Consider the following 22,026-nt stretch of genomic DNA (forward strand, 5'->3'; position numbering starts at 1 on the left):
TTCTTACAATTAATTTTCCTTCTGACTGCAGAGTTCCAGTATTTTGTTTGGTGAATTGTCTGACCTGCTGCACAGAGTGTGTGAAATGAATGGATATAGTGTCAGGTTGTTACTAAAACACAACATTGAAATAACTAAGTCAACTGTACAGACATTTCAAAATATATCAGTAGTTGTGAAAGCCCATTTTTTGTACTTCTGTGTGATGAAAAAATATTTTAATAGGATGAAAACAAATCAGAACACTTTACTTGGTGATGTGCAAAGGATAAATGCGTTTTTTGAAACCCAATTTTCAGATTATTGTTAATACATTATATAGTTTATCAGTAAAGTGGCACGTTAGTGGGAAGGTTTTGGACATTTCTTGGAACTGTATTGTCTGTAAATGACAGTATGCTACCACATCATGCTTTAGTAATATATTTATTAAATGTGAGTGTTTACATAAACTGAGAAACACTCCTGCCCTGATGGCAATTCAGTTAATAAACTAAGTGGCAAGTCATGGATCATGTGTCCCCTATATGTGGCTTAGATTCTTATTCTACATGTAGCAAACTTTTAGTCTGTTTAATCAAACAAATTAGTTTTTTGTTCAGCAGAAATGCTGAGCCCAAAAATTTGAAGGTGCACTCATGTGAGAATGAAGAAAAATGCAAGTCTGTAAACTAAAATATCTGCCTAGGATCACACAATTTGAGACCCGTTTACAGGTCAAGTACTTTACAGTTAAGTCGAGTTGATTATTCAAGTTACTCGACCTGCGGGTCTTGTAATATTTTTATGATTTTTCAAGGCTTGAAGACCACTTATGCAGAGATTTACAATTTGTGAATTTGGGAAAATATGCAGCTCATAGCAGCGCATCTGTGGCTGCCTTGGCTATGTTATATTTTTGGTAAACTACTCTTTAGTCTAACCCTAAATAACACTGCAAATCAAAACTTTATTTTTTTTTAACTGCTAATATGTTATATAGTAAACGTGCAAAATATTATTTTTCTTTGTGGTACATATGTTTTATGAAAGCTTTCTAAAGTCACGCTTTTCTGTTGCTTTTGGTCTTTGACAGAGGCGTTGCTTACTTGAGCGATGGTAAAGCTACGCTAATGCCCTGGACTGGAACAGCTCTAAACAGCAAATAAACAGTTTTGATACCATCATCACAGTGTTAGTCACAGGCTGTCTCTGTCCACAGTATTGATTTGTCATTGTTGAGTTATGGAGATCCTGTGCCTCATGGGCTTATCAGTTGTTATTTCTGGGCCTTTTGGTTTGTAGCGCAGCTGCTAGCTTAATGGATACTTGTGACCACGGTGCAGTTGTGTTTTTGCTTGCTACGTATTAGCCCATCTAAGTACTTATGGACGAATTGCATTCTCCTTACTGGTCTGCAGTGCCAATCTAAGCATCGTGCTTTACTCATACAGGCTCTAACAAGCATTTCAGGATAGGCACTACAGCCCCACAAAATCTATATCTTTAGGGCCTTCTGCCACCAAAAATGGATACTTTTATGCTCCGGTCCTGCAATTCACCCTAATATTTCTAAAATAAAACATTATGTTCTCGTTTTTTCAGACAATTTTAGATACACGTGTGACATTTGTGGCAAAAAATACAAATATTACAGCTGTTTTCAAGAACACAGGGACTTGCATGCTGTGGATGGTAAGTACTTGAATCTCACTTCAACTTGTTTGCTTGATTGTACGTGGGGATTAGAATATGTATTATAAACCAAATAGAAGAACTTTAAAGTGGAGACACTTTTTGCACATATGAAACTGCACTTTCGCAATATTGCATGGGTTCAGTGATTTTTACAACAAAATTCTCAAAATTTCCCAAGAAAACAGTATTATTCTGGAAATCAGTTTGGGCTTTTATAAACTCTTTTTAAATCCATAGTCTGTATAAAATGTTCTGATGCTATTAGGTTTCCTTTATTGTGAAAATATCCTTAAGGTAAGAAACCAGGCTAAATTAAAGTAGTTTTGGGAAACAGGCCGTTTTCATTCACCAAATAAGCATTTCAAATTGATGTGTTGGTGTCTGTGTGAAGGTGCTGCTTTAGAAAATTGTTAGTTTTCACTTTTAAACATATTTTAACACCCAATCAATAATAATTTTAGTAAATCAAAGCAACCACTAACGCAGCAGCTAATAGGTTGCTTGTCGTGGTACGGTTTCAATTTTGGAAATGATCAATTGCACACTTCAGCTTAGAAGTTTTTAAGTGCCCCTTCCTTGCAAAGAATTATTTACTAAATATTTCACCGCACCATGGATCCCCACACATTCAGGTACTCCCCTTTGACATCTTACTTCCTCTTCTTTGCCACATGTAGGGAATGGAGAAGTGCTATACATTGTTGTGCTTTTTTCAAAGCCTACATTAGGATGAAAAAACACTTAGAATATATTGCACATACCATATAACAAAGACGGAGATTGTTAAGCAGCTGTCTTTAATCACCACCTGCTCCGAGTGAGATCCCAAAATTCAGAACTGCCTTTGAAAACTAAGCCACATCTTTGATCCAAGAAAATGTGTGCATTAAACAAATTGAATGTATGAAACAAAGCTGTCAATAATAATGAACTGGGTGGCTAAAATGTGGTCTCATAAAGTAAGCAGGACATTTTATTGTACTGGCATAGGGACATAGGTGTTTTTGGTGGTAAAGCATGAAATACGTCTTTAAACCTAATGACTGAGAAATAAGTCTTAAAAACTGAGGGTAGGAAATCTGTATAAAAATAAAAATACACTTATAAAAATTAAGGTTCATCAAACTTTTATAGAATGAAACAATAACACCATAGGTTCCCTTTTATGTGATAACTATCTACGTATTAAAGAGGAATACATTCTTTTTAATTCTACTATGAGAAGGTAGAATATATGTTCCACTCTTTCCAGAGAGTCCTCATCCACGTTTAGACCCTGGCCTAGTTTGTTAAAATCGTCAAAAACTCCACTCTGTAATGCCATTTTAAATATGATTTGTTGTATTTGCAGCCCTATATTTAATGCTGTTCGTTCCCTCCCAGTTTATAAAAGTGTGTGTGCCATTAGGAAAACGTGTATCTCTTTCCTGATACTTTGGAGCAAGTATGCTTTTCTAATGTAGGAATTTATGAGGGCTGTCCATTTTTACATCTTCAGTAATGCAGTATCATTCTCCATTGGCCTCTTCAATTAACCAAGGACATCATATGTTTGTCTTATTTACAAGTATTTGTTTTAATTTTGTGCCTTGAGCCTTCTGAAAAACAGTGAAATCACTCAAGATTGCGCGGCATTAACTCCAGTGAGGGAGGGATCTTGGTGGCTCCTGGTTTATGTACGCATCCTTGAGCTGTCCCCTTCCTCAAGTGTCATAACTGAGGAGGTGTGGGTCCTCCCAGAGCCCTGTCCCTTTCTTAAACTGTCCCTACCCAAAGTCATGAGGGGTGGCGAAAAGAGTAACAAGGCTTGGAAAGCCACACTAAGCAGCTGCCCACCAACTTGTCACCCTGCATGTGATGTGACCAGCTTCAGTCTTCGAGAAGCTGGCTCTCATGAGTTCACCTAGCATGCCACAATCTAGTTCAGAACTTATATATATAAATAAATATAAAGAATAAAACAAATATTTGCTTGGCATCAGGGGTTGGTTGTCTCAAGTCCTGCATACACTGAAACATGCAACACATTTTAACAGGAAAGCTCTGCTGCACAAAAGGTATATGTAATTGAGATACCAACATAAATCCATTTCAGTGTCTGAACGTTCCTGATCGATCCAGTGAGGTGAACTACTATATATGAACTATTCCTCATCCAAGAAAACGCAACACAGTTATGATGGTCAGGGCTGGAGAAACAAGACAGGATATGTCACCCAGACATCTCCGCTGTTCAAATAAAGCTGAGTGTTTCAATAGACACCTGTTTCACACTGTCTTTAAAGTGTAGCTCATTTGACTCCGGGTTATATATTATACTGTACTATGCTTTTTGAAGCAAATTAGTGTCTAGTCAGATAAAACATCCTTACACACTGGTGTTAAACAGCAAAACAAACATGTAGATTTTTACGTGTTCATGTCCTTTTTTGTTTATCTCGTTTGAATACACTGGGTGTTTTTAGATCCTCAGCCTGTACCTGCATTATGTATTGGAGCTTTGGGTATCATCTCTTTAGAAAATGTTAGCATAGTGAATTCCCCATAAGTGTTGGGTTGTGTTCAACCCGTTACATAGTGTGTTATGTATATACACTTGTTACAGTCGAATATACCATATATTGATTTGGTGGCACCAAAATCGGCGCACACGTTCTTGTATGCAGGGTATATAAACCTAGTTTGCTTTGTGAATGCGACAGACAAACCAGCGCCATAAAGTGAGAGTTATTGCTGTTAAATTTAGTTTAGTAAAATTCGGAATACTATATATAAAATATTCTTGAAACATAAACCATATCACAACAGACTGGTTTAAAAGCTCCCTAGTCTTTTAATATAATTTTAGCGCTGTTCAGTTTTAAAATCATTCCATTTAAAAGATGGTAGCTCAGAATGGCCATGAATACTATTCACTATCACTTTAGCACAACATTTGTCCATAAGCCTGAATTGCTGGAAACGCAGTACCATTGTGTGAAATTCAGCGTCTTGTAATTTAGTTGACATTAGAGACGTTTTACATCACCACCACAAATATAGCTTTCCTGCCCTTAAGCTTCTTTTGCCTCGCGTCTATTTTTCTTGCCCTTAAGCTTTTTATACATAAGTAAAGTGAAACAACAACAGAGTAAGTTGAAAATATTCTGGCACTTAAATAAAGCCATTATGCCGAAGATTCTGTCTTTTTTTTTTTTTTCCTTCGACATTTGGTGAACGTAATAAATGTTACCAGCTCAGAGAAAGCCACGCAACTGTGTTTCTAACATGCGCAAACATTTTAAGTATGATGAGATAACGGAACAGCATGTACTTTTAGTTGGGATAAACAATATGACTTCCTAGTGTCCCAGATAGCCAAAATGGAAGATTAATTGTTTTGGGGGAAGCCTGTATGAGTAGGGTTATAATTATAGAGCTCCCTCCATCTTAAATAAATTACATTTGTTGTCCATATTCCTAAATAAAGTGTTGCATATATGTGTGTACTATAGCTCAATAAAATACCACATGGGAGTAAAGTATAGGTGTAACAGTTATGGGTAATTGTTAGAATTTAGTACACCTCTCAGCACATTAAAGAGGCAATTTAAAAAAAACTTAATTTGTATTCTTTTTGTTTGTGTTTCCCTCCTCATATTCTGGATTAGTTTTTAGTGTGGAGGGGGCCCCAGAGAATCGGGCAGGTAAGCTGACAGTGTTTGTATACTTTCTTTAATGATTTGCAGCATTAAATTCACACATAGTGTATTGGGCTTGTGAACAGAGTGGAATAAAACAGACTCTCGATTATCTGGTTGAACACTACGACCTCTTAGTTTCTGTAACTTTTTCACCATAACAGGATATTTATTATTTTTACTACTGTGTGTTTTGTGGAAGCGTACCTGAGTTTGTATTGTATACAGCATACAAGCCAATAGCTGACACATCACACGCCAGAGTATGGTCTTATAACTTCTTCAGCATTTCAGCATGCACCATTGTACAGACTAAGGGCCTGATTAAGATCTTGGTGGATGGGGTTACTCTGTCACACACGTGACGGATATCCTGTCTGCCGTATTAGGATCCCATTACATCCTGTGGAGTTTGTAATATGGTGGACGGAATATCAGTTACGTTTGTGATGGAGTATTCCATCTGCTAAGATTATAATGAGGCCCTAAATCCTTACAGTTCTTCTTTCCATCTGGATAGAGGTCTCTCTACAAAAGCAACCCGCAAATGCAAATAGTTTATAACCACCACTAACACATGTTTAAAAAAAAAAAAATGTTGCATGTGCAATTTAAAACCACTTTAACTTTTGCTAATGCAATATGCAAACGTATCTGATTTTTCTTTTTCAATAAAAGAGTTATCATTAACGGTAACCATGTAAATGTTGTAGTTTTCTGTTGGTCGTTTTGAAAATACTGAAACAAAGATGCATTTTTCTCAAACATTTTTTTAGTGATGACAATCAAAAGCTTTGCGTATCTAAAACTTTCTGTACTTACAAAAAAGTTTTTAAAAAGTTTTTCTAGTATGTTATCACTTTGTTAACATGTATTTTTAGACTGTGCTTGTTTGTACTAAATTGGTGAACATATTTTAAGAAATACAGGAAACTAACAAGCTGTATATTTCTTAAAACGTGTCAAAATCACAAATTCAATCCAAGGGAACGGAACTGTTTCTCACACAAAACATTAATTATACATCAAAATATATATACATTGAGCACAGTATCGTGCCAACACCTCTAACGTTAACCATTCATTGTCGATCTATGAGGGTAACCTATTTGTAGGTTTCCCTGACTGTTAAAATTACTTGTACATTTAGTTTGCATGTTATGTGATTGTCAGAGAGACTACAGGTATGCTTCTAAATAGTTCTCATTTGTGCACCGCATTTATGGCACAGAAACAATCAATATTAATACAAAATCCACCTCAGGTGGAAAGTTGTCAAAACACAGGAGTAGCCTCTGATTGCCCACTTTCTTGCAACTGTCAGAATTCTGCCACTTGTCTACGGGTAGCCAAGTAGCTTGTGAAAGTTGGGTGTCACACATCTATGAAAGCTTATATGACTGCATATCTGTCAAGTCATTGAAGGCACACAGCGGACAACAAGGTGGTGAACCTTTGTTCACACATATTCACGACACCAGTTGGCCTTTCCATATTCTGTCATGGATAAAAGGGGGGCCATTAGGTTTTTGCGTCCTAGAAGATACTCTTCCACTCAGTGCCATTTACATTGCCTACCCTCAAGATTCTCCCAGCTTCTTGTATTTCTTTTTGTGCATTTCCTTAAACATAATCAATACAAGTCATTCTTTGAGTAGTCATATCTAGGTTTCTTGGACCCAGTGCCTATATGGAACCTTGGTTTATGCACCATTATTTCCCTACAATGTCACTCATAGGTTTCCAGGGACTCTTGCTGTTGCTGCATGTCTGCCACTTATGACAGTGATGACACAAATGGCCAGATCCTGTGGCAAACCTTGGGTAACCATCAATTACCTTGGTCTGTGCCGCCTGGGTCTTTGACAACCTACCTTGTCAAAGGCTTCTGCTGCTACTTTCTCCTTGTTCCTAAATAAGGGGGATCAGTCATCATGGGCAGTGCAGGGTGTGCCTAATCCTACTTTGATCTACTGCCACACTAGTGGTGGAACACTGCCTCACTCATTGGGTGTACGTTCATGAATAGTTGGCATCAGCATGTTTTTATCAGAACGTCAGGCAGTTGTTTCTCTGACTGTGTTCCTAAAGAGAAAAGAACATGGACACTTCCAGGCCGTTTGTAGCCTTGTTCACTTTGACACACAGTCCAAAATCCCATTAAAGACTGGAGCTAAACATTCTTAACATGTTTAATTGATACATCCAGGCACATTAAGGAGCAGAATGACAAAGGTATGTATTAAGCCATCAAGGCAACACAAAGAGTAAACGTCTCCATCTTCGTTCCCAAGCTAATGAAGATTTTCGCTGAAGGATATCCATAGGAGTAATTTTATTTTGAAGGCAGCCTGAAATTGTTTTTGGAAGTTTTTGTTGTGAACAATAGCTGTTATTATTACCCAACTCCTTGGCACTTATTTGATCGATCTCAGATCGATCATTGTAGAACATGTTTTGAATCCAACCTGAAGACATTTCTGATCACTACAGTGTAAACGGTTCACTTAAAAGCCTTTTTCTGTTGTGAAATTTTAGTTTCTAAAAGTGATTGCCTTTCCAGGGGTGCTGTCTACATAGTTAAAAATACTTCTTCGTCCAACACCTGATTTGAAACGGTGACATGTAGACAGCTGGTCAGATACTCAGCTGCCAGCCTATGTTAACCATCCCACGGATTTGCTCTTCCGTAGGTTTTATAGTTAAACATACTTTTAATGGCATTCTGGCCTGTCTTTGGCACCCTCATTCATTTTGTTTTGCTGTTATATTTAGCCCTGTCCTTGGCCTCTTTTAAAGCCTTGGCAACCAGATATTATGAGAGATAAGAGTGCTGTTTTCCTCACTAAAGAATACCCTGGTTCTTGGTCTTCATTTGAAAGTTGACTTGAGAGCTACCTTCAGTCTCCCGGTTGATGGGGATAAACAGTCAAAGCCTAGTTCAAAAGAGGTCGTGTGTCGATGTACAGTACGCCACAAGTTACGCAGTTGCAATAAAAATAGGAATATCCAGCTGTGAGTACACCACACTTTAGTGAAAATTCAAAATGTACCTATTTGCAGAACAAATTAGAATACAATAGTAGGAAGTACACAAAACACATCAACGTGTTATAGCGTTACAATATAGTAGTAAAACCAGGTCTCCAATCTGTAAACAGTGTATTATTTGCGATCACTATCTGACCTTTGCGACCCTCCTTAAAATGACTCCCAGTAGCAGCAGTTACTAGAACGCTGAAATATTTTAACAGTGTTTGCAAGCCTGTACTGATAATCGCTACTAGCTGATCACAGTCAAGAGTGTAAAAGATAGGCTCTCAATCGTTCTGCCAGTACAGGAATACTTCGTAATAGGTTCAAAAACCCTCTTTGCACTCATGGTTATTCTAAACGCTGAAACAAAGCAAGTATTATTACACTCGACAGTGTCCCAGCACTGTGCAAAGCAACTGGGTTGTGCCTTGGAGTTCAAAAAGTGCCTTATTGTAACAGAATAATAAGGCGAGTTCTCTTGGCCCTACTGGGAACCCAAAGCAGCCCTGAGAAATGTGTTAGACCAGCCCCCGTTGGATGCTTAGCGAGCGAGCCTGACCACTACAGTGGGGCTTGGGATGTTCTCCCCTACCGAAAATTTGGGAAAAATGAATATTATATTCAGTTATATTGGTTTTTAAACATAGTAACTGACCTTACAGAACAATATATGGCTGACTTTACTGGGGCTCTTCAATGATTCCCTCATCATCAGCCTCTGAGAGTGCCTGTCATCTCTCCATAGTCCCTTTCTCACATGTATTTCATTTGCTTTATTGCGCCTCTCTTACTGGTGTAGGGCAATGGAGTACTTTACATCACACACATACACATATGGGGACAAAGAATCACAAGTGTGAAAATCAGTTATAAATAATAGGACAAAGGGAACTACATGGTGTAGAATTCACATGGCATCCATAGTGGTATGCAGTTTTTAAGAGTGCTTGGTCTGGGGAAGCATAAACTCAAAATTCAGAACGTAACGCGGAGGTTAGGATTGACTTTACTAGTAACAGTTTATTTCTATCCAAACAACCCAATTTTAGCAAAATTAGGATAACCAAAGACTGCGAAAAAACATTACTTTCTAACCTGTACCATGCAGTTTGAATACAACTCCTTGATGGCAGTTCATAGCTCACTGTGCTAGATTATGATTGTAACTTATGAACTCCACAGTAACAAAATGATCTCTGAACAAAGCAGTTGTCCAACTGAGCTATGCACATAAATACTTTTCTTTGATCTGTATAGTCTATTTTCTTTGCAGCAGGCATATTGACACTCTGTGCTACCTTCGATGAGTCAAAACTGCCACTAAACAAAACTCATATGTTTCTCCAGCAGGTACATTACTCACCAGAGTGACTTGGCACCTTTAGTGTTGCTTGAAAACTGTTTAATGTACAAAGAACTCTGTAGTGCTTTTAAAACTGCTGCACTGATACAAACGACAGCCCTTCACCTTTCCAGCCTCTGCTCGGTATGCACTGTCTGGCCTTGTTAGTTCTTTCTTCTAGTGTTAGATGTTGTTGATATCTTAAAATGAAGCTACTTTGTACCCTGATGGTTCTAGAAGCTTCGGGTCAGAGATCCTACACTCAGATGAATCAACCTAGTTGTTAAAGGCAGGGAGACCTCGTTTTGACCCATAGAAACAAGCACAGGCCTGCAGGCATATGTGTGTTGTTTGGGGCGTGGTTAGCTTGGAAGGCAACAACGTGTTGGTCGTCCGGCAAAGTATTAGGGTTTCCAAATAAGAAAATAATGAAAGGTGCTGTTGGGAGGAATTGTGCTCGCTTAAGTGTTACTACTCATCTCACCTGCACCTGTAGCAATAGTTCTCAAGGCAGCCTTCCTCTGGTTTTTGGTAGTGGTTCTATGCATTGTCAGTCATTGGACAGGCTGGGTGTTTTCAACCATGAAAGGGTAGCGGCTGTGTTTTGTAAGTTGTGAAGACTCCAGTTTATAGTTATTGTCTTGATAGTTGGGCAGTAGCTTCATGTCAGTCTGCGTGTTTCACAGATGGTCAAAATCCAACCATTCAGGTTGGGGCAGATTTCCCCTCCTAAGAGGGTTTCTGGGAAGGCTACCCTTCTTCCTAGGAAATACTGCTGCATCAAAAGAAAGTGTTAAAATGAATACTCATGCATGTGCCACAAAATAATGCCGAATCCTTAGACGTTAGCAGTGTTGTTAGATGACTTGCATATTAACACAATATTCATAAGTGGTAGCTGAGGAGAAAAATTGGTTGGGTGGCGGTGAGTGAGCAAGTGTTCTTGGAGGGAGTTTACCCCTCCAAGAAACTGTTTAGAAAATGTTTTTTTTAGGACATCTTGAATTTTTGTAGGTTGAGGCTGCCTTGTCCCCTAGACTGTTTCTAGTAGTTGGTGATTGATGGAGAAAAATGTGGATAGAACTAAACTTAATACACAAGAGAAATGTTGTATTGAAATGCATTGGCAGTCAACAGATGGTCCCGTATAATAATTAAGCAGCATATGGGTCTGGGTGTGGACGAAGAGAGACGAGGAATACGTTGGTGTCCATTACCAAGATTGTTGGATAAAATATTTAGCACATTCAATGTTTCCAGGACTGAGATCTCAGTAATAAGGAACAAGACATGGGAACCAAGTCGGTAAGTGTAATTGAATAGGCCCGAAAAGGGATGATAACAAAACAATACCCTGTTAAAAACAAGTCTAGAGAATATGTTAGGAAATCTGCCTATTTTGTAAAATGACGAAGCTGACTGTTCATTGTAAGAAGTTAAAGCTGTTGCTTATGCAGGTAACACAATGTGTGGATGTTTTGATTAGTCAGCTATTACAGTTGGATGCGTAGCATGATGGATAACAGGAGAAAGATAATAATTAATGTAATCGTACAGTGTCTTTCATCAATGGCTAAAATGTATAAAAGTTCTAAACAAAGTAAAAAATAATAATCAAAGGACATCCCGAATGTAGCCAATTATATTTTTTCGTGCTAGATCTAAAGGAAGAGAGTTCCGTAGTATGAGCTCAGTTCGTGAAATGATCTACCACCAAAAGGTTTGTAGATTTTCTGCTGACTGCGTGGTAGGATTTCAGTGGTTAACTCTAAACTTCTGTATGGAGTGCGGGGGATGAAGAGCTACAAAGGTAGCCCGAAACACACATGAAACGTTTTATGGACTAAAGAGAGGGTTTTGAAATTGGCTCTTTATTCAGCACTTTCCTACTGGAGGTATTTCATTGCCTATGTAATGTAGTCAGTGTCTCACACCAAACCTTTGGGTGATCTGTTGCAGTAGTCCAAATGGCACAAAACTACATCTGGTATAAGGGTGGCTACTTTTATGACTAAGACTCCTCGGACAAGCCTAATCAACAATAGGCTGATTTGGTTATTGCATATATTTAGGGGTTAAAAAAAGATAACAAACTGAGATTATGAATTTTTTCCACTTGGAAATTCGGCATAAAATGTTCAAAAGCAATGTAGACATTAAAAGAAACATAGCATACCAATGGACGGCTATGGATGCCAAGCCTCTGTAATTAATTTATTCAGGGAGGTGAGCAGATATCTCAACCGGCTGCAGCTAGTTACCCCCAAAATTACTGTATGCTTCTGACAGCTAGGGCTTATGCAAAGAATCTCAATGGAGACTACTTACTTGAATGTGGGAAGACCAATGGAAAATCTCACCATCTGAGGACACACCAAAGGGTGTCCCTGAGAAGCACAGGTTGCAGTTTTAGTGGTCTCTTGGCACCATGGATCCCAAAATTTGTTGCTATAAAGCAATGCGTTGTTGTTACAGGGACAATGGACGAATGCCATGGATGGCTCTCAGCTCAATTTGCTCTTTCTTACTTGATTATAAAATAAAGCTGTCACTTGGTCCTTTTTGTAATGCTCAAGACCGGTCTCTTGCAAATGTAGGCTAGTCAGGAGTTAGCACAGAAGAGATTCCATTTACTGTGTGAATTGTGGGCAAACACACTCATTCAGTTATGCTTAAGGAATTGAGATGTGAATTCTGTTGAAGTACAGAAAGCTGAAAGATAAAAAAAAAAAAGGTCCGAAATAGATCACTGTCAAAGGAATTCCGTACCTACAGTGGAGAAATATTTCTAGACGAGGCTTCAAAGGCGTTCAGCGTTTTAGCCAGAAGACGTGTATGGATAAGAACACCGATAAAGCAATGGCCATGGCGAACTATTAAAAACTATGTGCTTGACTGCAGTATTTTGAGTAGCCTTTTTGATAGTTGGGTAAACCCAACTAGAGACAGTTTGTGTAATCAGTGCTTGAATTCATGAATTAACCAGAATACAAATACCCACTTGCTCGTTGCTGATATAGTCTTAATTGTTTTCCCTGAAAATGTCTTTTTTAATTAGATTTTTCTAGCCATATGATGAGACCAGGCACTGCATAGACATTTGGAAGCTCAAATGCTAACTATGTGCTTTTTGTTTTGGGTTTTCTCATGGCTACTTGAAACAACTGGTTTAAAGCTTGACAAGTAACAGCTCTTTTCATGTTATATATTTACAAATAGGGAAAACGTTCAGTTTATCGAACTAAAAACCCTCAGTTGTACAAACAGAGCTTGGAGTATCAGGCCAAATTCCATGTGCAGTGTGTTTTAGAAAGGTGATGAAGGAACATGGATCCTAATTCACGATCGTATCGTAGAGTTGTAATTTATGATTACCAGTTAAACAATTGAAAAGTGCCACTGAATATTAAAAAAGGTTGGGAAACACAATTTATTTAACCATTTTTCTGAAAGAAAAAACTTACGGTAGTGATGCAAATCTGTCATTTTTATCAATATTGTTTTTCAATTACAGTAAGCATGCTGGAGTGTTGAAATTACGAAATTCGCGGGCAGCTACGTGATCCTTGTGTTTTCACACTTACAAAAGCTTTCTCCCGAGTAAGTTGCCTCATGTAAAATAGAAGTCTCCTATGTCACTCTTTTGTGTCCACCATACAACCTATAATCAAAATTAATATTGATACGTCTTCAGAAGAAATAGAGGCCCTGTGTTAGAGTATTGTATCATTTTATTGTATCATTTTATCTGCATCTATAAAAATTGGAAGACATTTGAGGTAGTCGACCTATGTGGTGTAGGCTTCTTTCTTAGTGGCACCACTGTTTTGTTAGTATTTTCTGGCACACTGTGATAATCTCACAGGATACTGTTTTTTAAAGATGTTGGCTAATTATTCCGGTTCTTGAAATAGAAGTTCAGCACTTGGAACACCCTCCTAAGAGGCCCTACTCAAGTCACTGAAAATATTTTGTTGGGCTGTGGGTTCTTAAGTGCACGTCACAGGCTTGATGGATCTGAAGCTCCTTATGGGAAATTACTGAGTTTATTAACTTCAAGGATTGTCCTACATCAATCCCGTCATATTTTAACTGTATCCATTTAGATTGTGACTGGAATATGCTTTGTGTTTTAGATTTGAAATGGAGAGAACAATCTGCTTTGAGGTTGTTTTTGTACTGCCAGTTGAAGTATTGAGATCCTGCCAGGAGTGATGTACCCTTCCTACGTAATGTTGAAATGATTAGTGATGAACAATCCTTTGAACAATACGTGTATAAATCGTGAGTGCTCTTCCTGAAGATCTACCGTGAGTGATGGTGTAATCAGTGCACACAGATGTAGATGTTCTCCCAAAATATATGGCCATTATTACCGTTTACAAAAGTAATATTGTAAAGACTGGAATCTCATTCTGAGGAAACTACACTAAAGCAAGTATTAAAGGTCACATTGATCATTAAAAGCCATATTCGTTAAGATGGGGTTTCATTTTTTTCTCCCTTTACTGATAATTAGAGGCAGGAGTTAAGGTTTTGTGTATAGTTGTTTTTATCTTAGGGACAAATATGGCCTAAGGTCTCTGAATCAACCTTTAGTACCAAAGACGTCTTATGTGACAGACGTTGAATCTAGGGCAAATTAAGTCTGCACAGAGATATCATTGAAAAGACCAGAGTCTGTCACAAGTAAAACAGGCATTTGCAATGCAATAGGTCTCACATTTGCTTGAGTTAGAGCTTTTGGTGTTGTGAATGCATAACTGGACTTTGCTTGCCATATAAATTGGTCAACCCTGCTGCATAAGCTGGTCCTTTCTGCCACATGATTCCATTGGCCCTGCATATTACTAAAACACTTCCATTTACCTTCTCTATTGGCAGCAAAAATGAAAGTATTGCCATTATTTATTATATTTTTTTATTATTATTTTGGGATCCCCTCAACCTAGTGTGGGAAATTAGTGAGGACCTATTCTGAAAGAGCAGGTCGTGTGGTGAGGTACGGGCAAAATAGTTTTGTAAAAGGAATGCCCTGCAAACCGAGTGCAGCGAATATTGTAATATCTTGACTGTAATGCTCAAAACTTCCCCTAGAGGGCACCCTGGGAGAGTTTACTATTTTGGAGCCCCCCAACCTAGTGTAGGGACCCAGTGATGCTCTAGTCGGAAAGAGTGCATTATGCTGAACATTTTGATGGTGGTCCCGTCGTCCTAGAACCACCATACATTGAGTTATGGGCAAAAATGTTTTGTAAAAGGAATGCATTATGGGGCGATTTTCCGAGTGCAGCAAATATTGTAGTATTGTGATTGTAATACTTAGAACAGCCCCTTGAGGACACCATAATAAAATAGCATTTCTAAGAAACATGGTTCTGTAACCATATAGTCAGCCCCTAAAGGGCGAAATGACATGAAAACAGAATGGCAAAAAGTAATGCATTGTAGCCATATATGTAGCCTCTAAAGAGCGTAGTGTATTACACGTTTTCAGGCCTAGCAGGCCTACTCCAGTACTATTACAAACAAGGCCCTTAAAACACAAACTACTTCCAGCTGTAAAATAAAAGTTCCAGACATTAGAGAGCTTAAAAAGACACTGAATGGAGAGGTTACTAGTGTGGGGTCCCCTCCAACTTAAGGTGGTGACCCAGAGATGACCTAGATAGAAAGAGCATGTCGAGCTGAATGGTTTGGTGGTTGTCCCATTGTCATAGTACCACCACAGGTTGAGTTATGGGCAAACATGTTTTGAAATATAAATCCTCCGCAAAGCATTATGGGGCGAGGTTCCCAAGTGCAGTGAATATTGTAGTATCGGCTCTCCCGCTGTGCCGGGAGAGCTGATTTTTGTTGTATAAGTTTATATATTATTATTTACAACTGCTAAACGTGTAAAGAACTCCTCTGATGGAGGTCGCACTATATGAAACTTCAGCACTCCTCCGATTGAGATTGTGCTATTTGAACCTTTTAGAATAAAAATAAATAAATTAATTTAAAAGAACCCCCCTCCAGCTTGCAGCATTTGTGTGCAGACACCACAAAAAAACCGCAGTATGCCTAAAACACAAAAGAGAAAGAAGCAACATATGGGTGTGTAGCGCAAAGCAGCAAGGCAAAGAAAAAACAAGTGCGCCACACTAAGGTATCTGGCCGATGGTGCTATAATCCATGTAACAGGGTCGGTTTGCAGGGCGTAACAAAGCAGCCTCAAGGCAGGACAAACGTAAAGCACTTACCTACGAAATCAAAGGAATTGTGAAAGACTGGCCCAGGAATGAATGGAAGTGATGGGCGTGGTTAAATCCCAAAGAGTAGATTACAACAGGTTGAAGAGCAGCGATTGCGCGCTGCTAAACTCAACCTAAAAAGTTACGCCAAACTCTGAATCCAGATTGAATATTATATTCTACAGTTATTTAAATTGCAAGTTGTTTTCTCATCTCCTGGTGTATTAGGAAGGTGGACTTCTCTTGAACTAGGAGCATTTATCACCTTTTCTCGTTCACTGTGAACGTTCACATGTTGAGTTCCCCCTTTCGTAGTCAATGGAAACTGCAGTGAAAATTGGCACTTCTCACTCAGTTTCCTCAGGGGTTACTTCAAGGCTCCATAGAGGGAAGGATTCTGTTAAAAGTGAGGTCTGCGGCCTTGGCACTTTCATGTGTGTATATGTTTGTTTTCTAATCGCAGAGTTTTTGGACTATTCCCTGTCATCGACCTTGGCAAGGTACTTAATTTTCTAGTGCGAGGGCAAGCTGATACTATAAATCGGCACTCATAAATCATGTCCTCACATTACTGAATGTCCACTCAGTAAACGTCTGAGAGTTTTAGAAAGGAGGAAGCCTATATCAAGTACTATTAAAACACTATTTGTGAGTTTTGAGGACAAGATGATTACAACCATTTAAAAACAAAAAATAACGTTCAAATCTCCCTTCAAAGTGTTCTGGATATTTGTGTATACATTTTAGAAATACATGCAAATAAAACATTACATGCTATCATTCCAGAATTCTATGGAGAATTTATCATATTTTTGAAACCTTTCACATTTTAGAACATTAGTAAGCACAAAGAACAGTGGGCACCACAAATGTGGGGGGGGTGTGTGTGTGGGGGGGGGGGGGGGAATGGGGGAACATTTTTTTTTTTTTTAAATCTTACCCTTCCCACTGCCTCGCTTCTCTGCTGTTCTGGTGTCCCAGTATTCACTGGGACACCACCACAGGCTCCCCAGCAATCGTGGTGCTGCTCTCATGCTAAACCTAGAATGAGGGCAGCGTCAAGATTGGTCAGAGCAGTTTGGACTGCCGCTTAGACACTGCCCTGGGGTCTATGCAGTTTCTCCAGCCCGGCTGTTCAACACAGCTGGGTTGGAGAAACCTAAGCAGCATGTATGTTTGGCCCACCTAAGACGGCCGGCCAAACACAAATGCACACATAGTGCTCTCCATTCCTCCTCCCCACTCCAATGGCCCAGCCCTGCCCCTTCCTTTACATGCTGGCTGAGCCAGGAGCAGAAAAATAAAACAATAATGAAGTATTGTTTTATTTTTCTCTGCTGGCTCCTAGCCAGGGAGGCAACACTTCTCCATGTCCCTGAGTCTCAATAACTTTAAAGATGCAAGAGCCTCAGTGGTGGTGGAAGCAGATTTAGTGGGCTGCTGATCTGTGCTCTCTCTGCTGCAAGAATACAAAAACATCGGGAAACAAAAGGTTTGGAATAAAAGGTGTGGAGTGTTCTTGTGCAAATTGATAAAGTGTTTGGCCCGGTGAATATGCTGGTTGATTTGTTTACCCACATATGAAATTAGAGGTGCCTTAATCCTGTGGCTATTTCACGTAAACCTTCCTTTTTATGTGTGTCTGCTATGCACTTCAGTCACCCATATTAGAAAAATCGCTTTTTAAATTCATGATCTCTGTTGGACACGGAGACCACAGCACGTCTGATCATATTCAAGCCCTTAAGATGATTCCCTTTCTCTTGTAGAGGCCTACGGCCATACAATAGTAACAGTTGATGAGGTGAAAGAAGAGGATGACAAAGGCTTTCCGAAAATGGTGCCAAGTATGATTTAATGTGGTTTCTGCGTTCCATAAGCATTGTTCCTTATTACAGTATTTTCTTGAATTTGTTTAGCATGAGCAGAGTCGTAGATTTTCCCAGCAAGTCAGTGCCTGAATGTGGTATGTGCCCCAACTCAGCCAGCATTTGATTTTAAGACCTTACTGTTCATGCCAGTACTCCCTTCAGCAGTTCTCACTCTTCTCTTTATATGAGTTTTAATGAGTGTGGATGCCTCATGAAGGCTCTTAGTGACTTATTACCGCAAACCATTTGAAAACATAAAATATGACCTTGGAAACCAAAAACGTATAGTGGAAGTTGGTCTGTGCTTGTTTCTTTGATTTGTTTTTTTTGGTTTTAAGTATACTTTGGAAGCTCAGTCACTTGTTCACTCTCTGGTCATAGATACCGGGTTTACAATTTGTTTTTTTCACTATTTTCTTTTTTATTCAGTTTCTAAGCTCTTCCAGCCACTGTCAGTTTCACCTTGTAAAAGTCCTAATCACTTTTGTTACATAGAAACATGTCTCAAATTTTTATCCTGAAATAGTTGAAAATATTTTGCTCTAAACGAAATGGCATTATAAAAGGGAAAGCAAGTACACAAGATTCCCCGAGCTCTTGTCCTGTTTCAGCTATAAAGTTACTTCTGGATGTAGACAGAGCCCATCATCGTTAGTTTTTTCTTTTATTAAACAAACAAACAAAAAAAATCACCAATACATCCTTCGGCGCTCTCTAATGCTCCAGTTGAGAACGGTTTATCAATAATAAGAGTTTAGCTGCTGGAAAGGCATGCTAGTTAATGAAAACTGCTGCGAAAATGAATTTGGGTTGGGGGTTCACTTTAGATATTTGTTTGTAATCTGCAGTTCACAATTCTAGAACTCGTTAAGGCCAATATGGACTTTCATCACTCTTAATTTAATAAAATGCAGTGCTATTGGCTTCTAATAATACAATGGATGAGAATTACGGACATGTGCTGGAGGTTGTGGTGTGTGGGGGTAGAGAGATTGCCCCTGGAACACTACACATTAGCACATGATGCTGTCTGCATAGTCACTTAATGTTACTATATGTGGCTTTGCTCAGTTTTGGCTGGCATATCTCCACAGAGTTGTCACTATGTTTTTAAGCTGACCTTCCTCTTCTTGGCCTCTAAGGGACATTTGACTGTACCAACAAGGTAGGATGCAGCCCTGCGTATACCCATTCTCTAGGCCGATCTCGGGTACCTTTTCAGTATTTGCGTGCAAGGGTTCACTCAAATCTTTGAATGAATCATTCCAAAGAAAATTATGATATTAGCGTCCTTGTTTGCTGCTTTACGGAAAGTTAGCCTGATAACTCAAGTGAACAAATGACACTGGTGTTTAATTAAATAGGTGCTCAGGAGACATAGAGAAGGTACATTATTATTGTTATTGCATTAAGCCATTTCTGAGTATAACTTGAGCTATGCTCTCTCTCCGTATCACTATATATATATATATATGTATATATATATATACACATATATATTTATATATTTATTTTGCATTTGATTTTAAGAACTTTGTCATTTACAATGATAAATGCATACTTTGTGATGAAGAGGTGATGGATACCCTGAAAGCGTTGACTATCAGTGAGAATAGATTTGAAAAACAAGGTACATACTTGCTTTGGATATTGTTCAAGCTACAGTGATGAACTTTAATAAACATTCAAAATTAAGTTTCCTTGTGAATATGCTTTCTTTAATTGGACTGAATGTTTGAAAATTGATGTAATTGGTGCAGCAGTTCTCTGATAAAACACGAGTCTGCATGGCTTAACTGCTTGGTTCTTCTACAGTTGTTGTTTTGTGTGATTGCAGTCGAATGCTGCTTTTCAGTCAGTGGGTCCTCATTGTTCTCAGCGATTGTCTTTGTCTGTGGAGTATCGGCAGGAAGTGGAACAAAAGGCAGACCACCTACCAGATGCATTACTTTCTGAGCTCTATTGGCCCAGTTCATGATCCGTAATAGGAACATGAAACGAGCCAACTGACTTATCTTGTTTATGTGGGGAAGATCCTGATGCAAATTAGGGAGTGCTCCTCAAGATAACTGCACAGCTCCAAAAGGAGTCATGCATTTGATAGTGGAGACTTAAACATTGCAGCATCAGATTTTGGAAAAGCACTCCAAATAAACTTTTTGCGTGAGCGATATGCTCTACATAATGGGACTTTTCAGATGAGAAGATTGATTTTGTTTGTGATGTGCACTAAAAATGTTCAAAGGTGTCAATGGTCTTTGTAAGTCAATGAAAAGCAGTTGCTTGACAACTTTAACAGGGGAAGGTTAAAACCGCTGGGCTGTGATTTAATGAAAATAATTTAGGTAACAGCCAGTAAACGTTTCACTTTTTACCGAAATAAAGGCCAGATGTACAAAGCTTTTTAGCTGTGCAAACGGTCCAGTTTGCAGGATCTGACAGTTTGCAACCACAAAAAAGCTTTTTGGTATGCACCAATGCAAAATTGAGATTCAGTAACCTGTTACTGAATCGCAATTTTGCCTTGCAATTCAATATTAGTAAAGGCGTGTTCAGGGCGTCCCTTACTGAATGACCAGCAGTGGTATGTATGAATGTTTTTCAACCAAAATGCAGTCACAACACATTTGCAGGCTACCTCTAGTTTCAAATGGGACTCCTTCCCCCTTGTGAATGATTGTAAAAGCATTTTTTAAGAGCAGGCAGTGGTCCCGCGGACCACTGTCTACTCTTAAAAAATGGAACTAAAACTTTTTTTTCTTTCTTTAAGAAAAACTGGTGCCTTTTAACAAAAAATGATTGCTTTATTGAAAAGCAATACAGACCCCATCAGGCTACCATTCTTGTGATATATTTTTTTTTTTGTGCGATTCCGAATGGACTTTTCACATGAATATTAATAAGGCAGGTCTATTTGTGACCCACTGGGAATCGCAAATGAAACTCAGTAGAGTTTTCTGCATTTGAAATTGCAATTTCTCAATTGTAGGAATCGCAATGAGGAACTCTCAGTTTCTAACGTACGCACATGTGGCCCTGAGAAAGAAATCATTCTTGGCTTTCTGAAACAAGTTCTGCCGCTCCCTTGACTTTGTCACTGGACAGACTTTTGTTAGAAGGTTGGAACAGTAAACACAGAAATCCTAGACACTGTTTACACATATGTGAAGTGACACTTATCGTTTTCATATGAGAAGGGCTTACTGAAATACAATCAACTGTGCACTATCTAATGTAAGAAAGTGTAGGTTCGTAAGCCATACTATGCCGTAATCGGATATTTCCATTCTATTATTAATATTGAATTGAATGTGATGGAACTCAAATGTCTGTGTCCACATTTCTTTTTCTTTAAATCTGGAACAAAAGTGACCCCCACTTGCTTCCCCCCAAAACACACGCACACACACTTTACCTTTGTAGCCCATTTGTTGCACATAGGTTACAGATTACTGTATGTCGAAGTAAAAATTATTACTTGAATGCAGTACCCAGTGTGCACAAAGGAAAGATATTTATTGGAATTCTGAAATTAAAACAGTGGCTCCAATAAAATATAATTTTCATTTACTTGGACTTTATTTAGTATCAGAAGTCTATGAGAGGACCCTCTTGTGCCTGAAGTTGGCTCTGCACCTCTATTGCTATGTGCTTTTCAGTGATTTACAGGCATGACCAACTCACCAGCGGATCCCATCAAGGAAATGTAAGTATGTGCTGCTCACCTGCCTATGCAGATAAAGGCACTAGCCGTATGTAGCCTATGGATGGAACAGAAGGTAGATCTCAGCTGGTGGTCTGGTCATCCACTATATCATAATAAGTGGCTGGGGCTCCACTCTGGAGTGTCATACGGAACGGCCATGTGGCTATGGTTGTTTAACATTAGCACATTTTCACTTACCTCCATGATAACATTTCTTATGATTAAATTATACAACTACACAGAACTGTGCAGGTGACACATTGGATCTTTAGGTTGTAGCTGTTTCTTGATTATCAGAAGGCTAGTTTTATCTCTTTTTCTGCTTAGAAGCAGTTGATGGTTTGTGTGTTAATCAACTGAAACTTGATGAGCAAAACAGAAGAAGTAAAGCTCCACCAAAAAGGGGGGGGGGGATTATTTAACAATCTTGGTTTCCAGTACTGAGGAGGTAGTACCTGAGTGGGGGACTTGCTGGTGA

At 38.7% G+C, this 22,026-nt stretch overlaps 1 protein-coding gene across 11 annotated transcripts in view; it reads left to right on the forward strand.

The window, feature by feature from the left end:
- Positions 1–22,026, forward strand: part of LOC138301142 (zinc finger protein 618-like) — a 781,690-nt gene that overhangs the window by 340,681 nt on the left and 418,983 nt on the right. For 5 of the 11 annotated variants that reach the window (XM_069241296.1, XM_069241294.1, XM_069241291.1 and 2 more), the window contains exons 7-8: positions 1,585–1,674; positions 5,328–5,363. The exons of 5 other annotated variants lie outside the window; for them this stretch is intronic. In XM_069241296.1, the coding sequence (XP_069097397.1) occupies positions 1,585–1,674; positions 5,328–5,363 (126 nt within the window). The remainder of the gene's footprint in view (positions 1–1,584; positions 1,675–5,327; positions 5,364–22,026) is intronic. One more of the 11 variants, XM_069241295.1, reaches the window with a different exon arrangement.

Source organism: Pleurodeles waltl, chromosome 6 (genome assembly GCF_031143425.1).
Source record: "Pleurodeles waltl isolate 20211129_DDA chromosome 6, aPleWal1.hap1.20221129, whole genome shotgun sequence".
NCBI lineage: Eukaryota > Metazoa > Chordata > Amphibia > Caudata > Salamandridae > Pleurodeles > Pleurodeles waltl.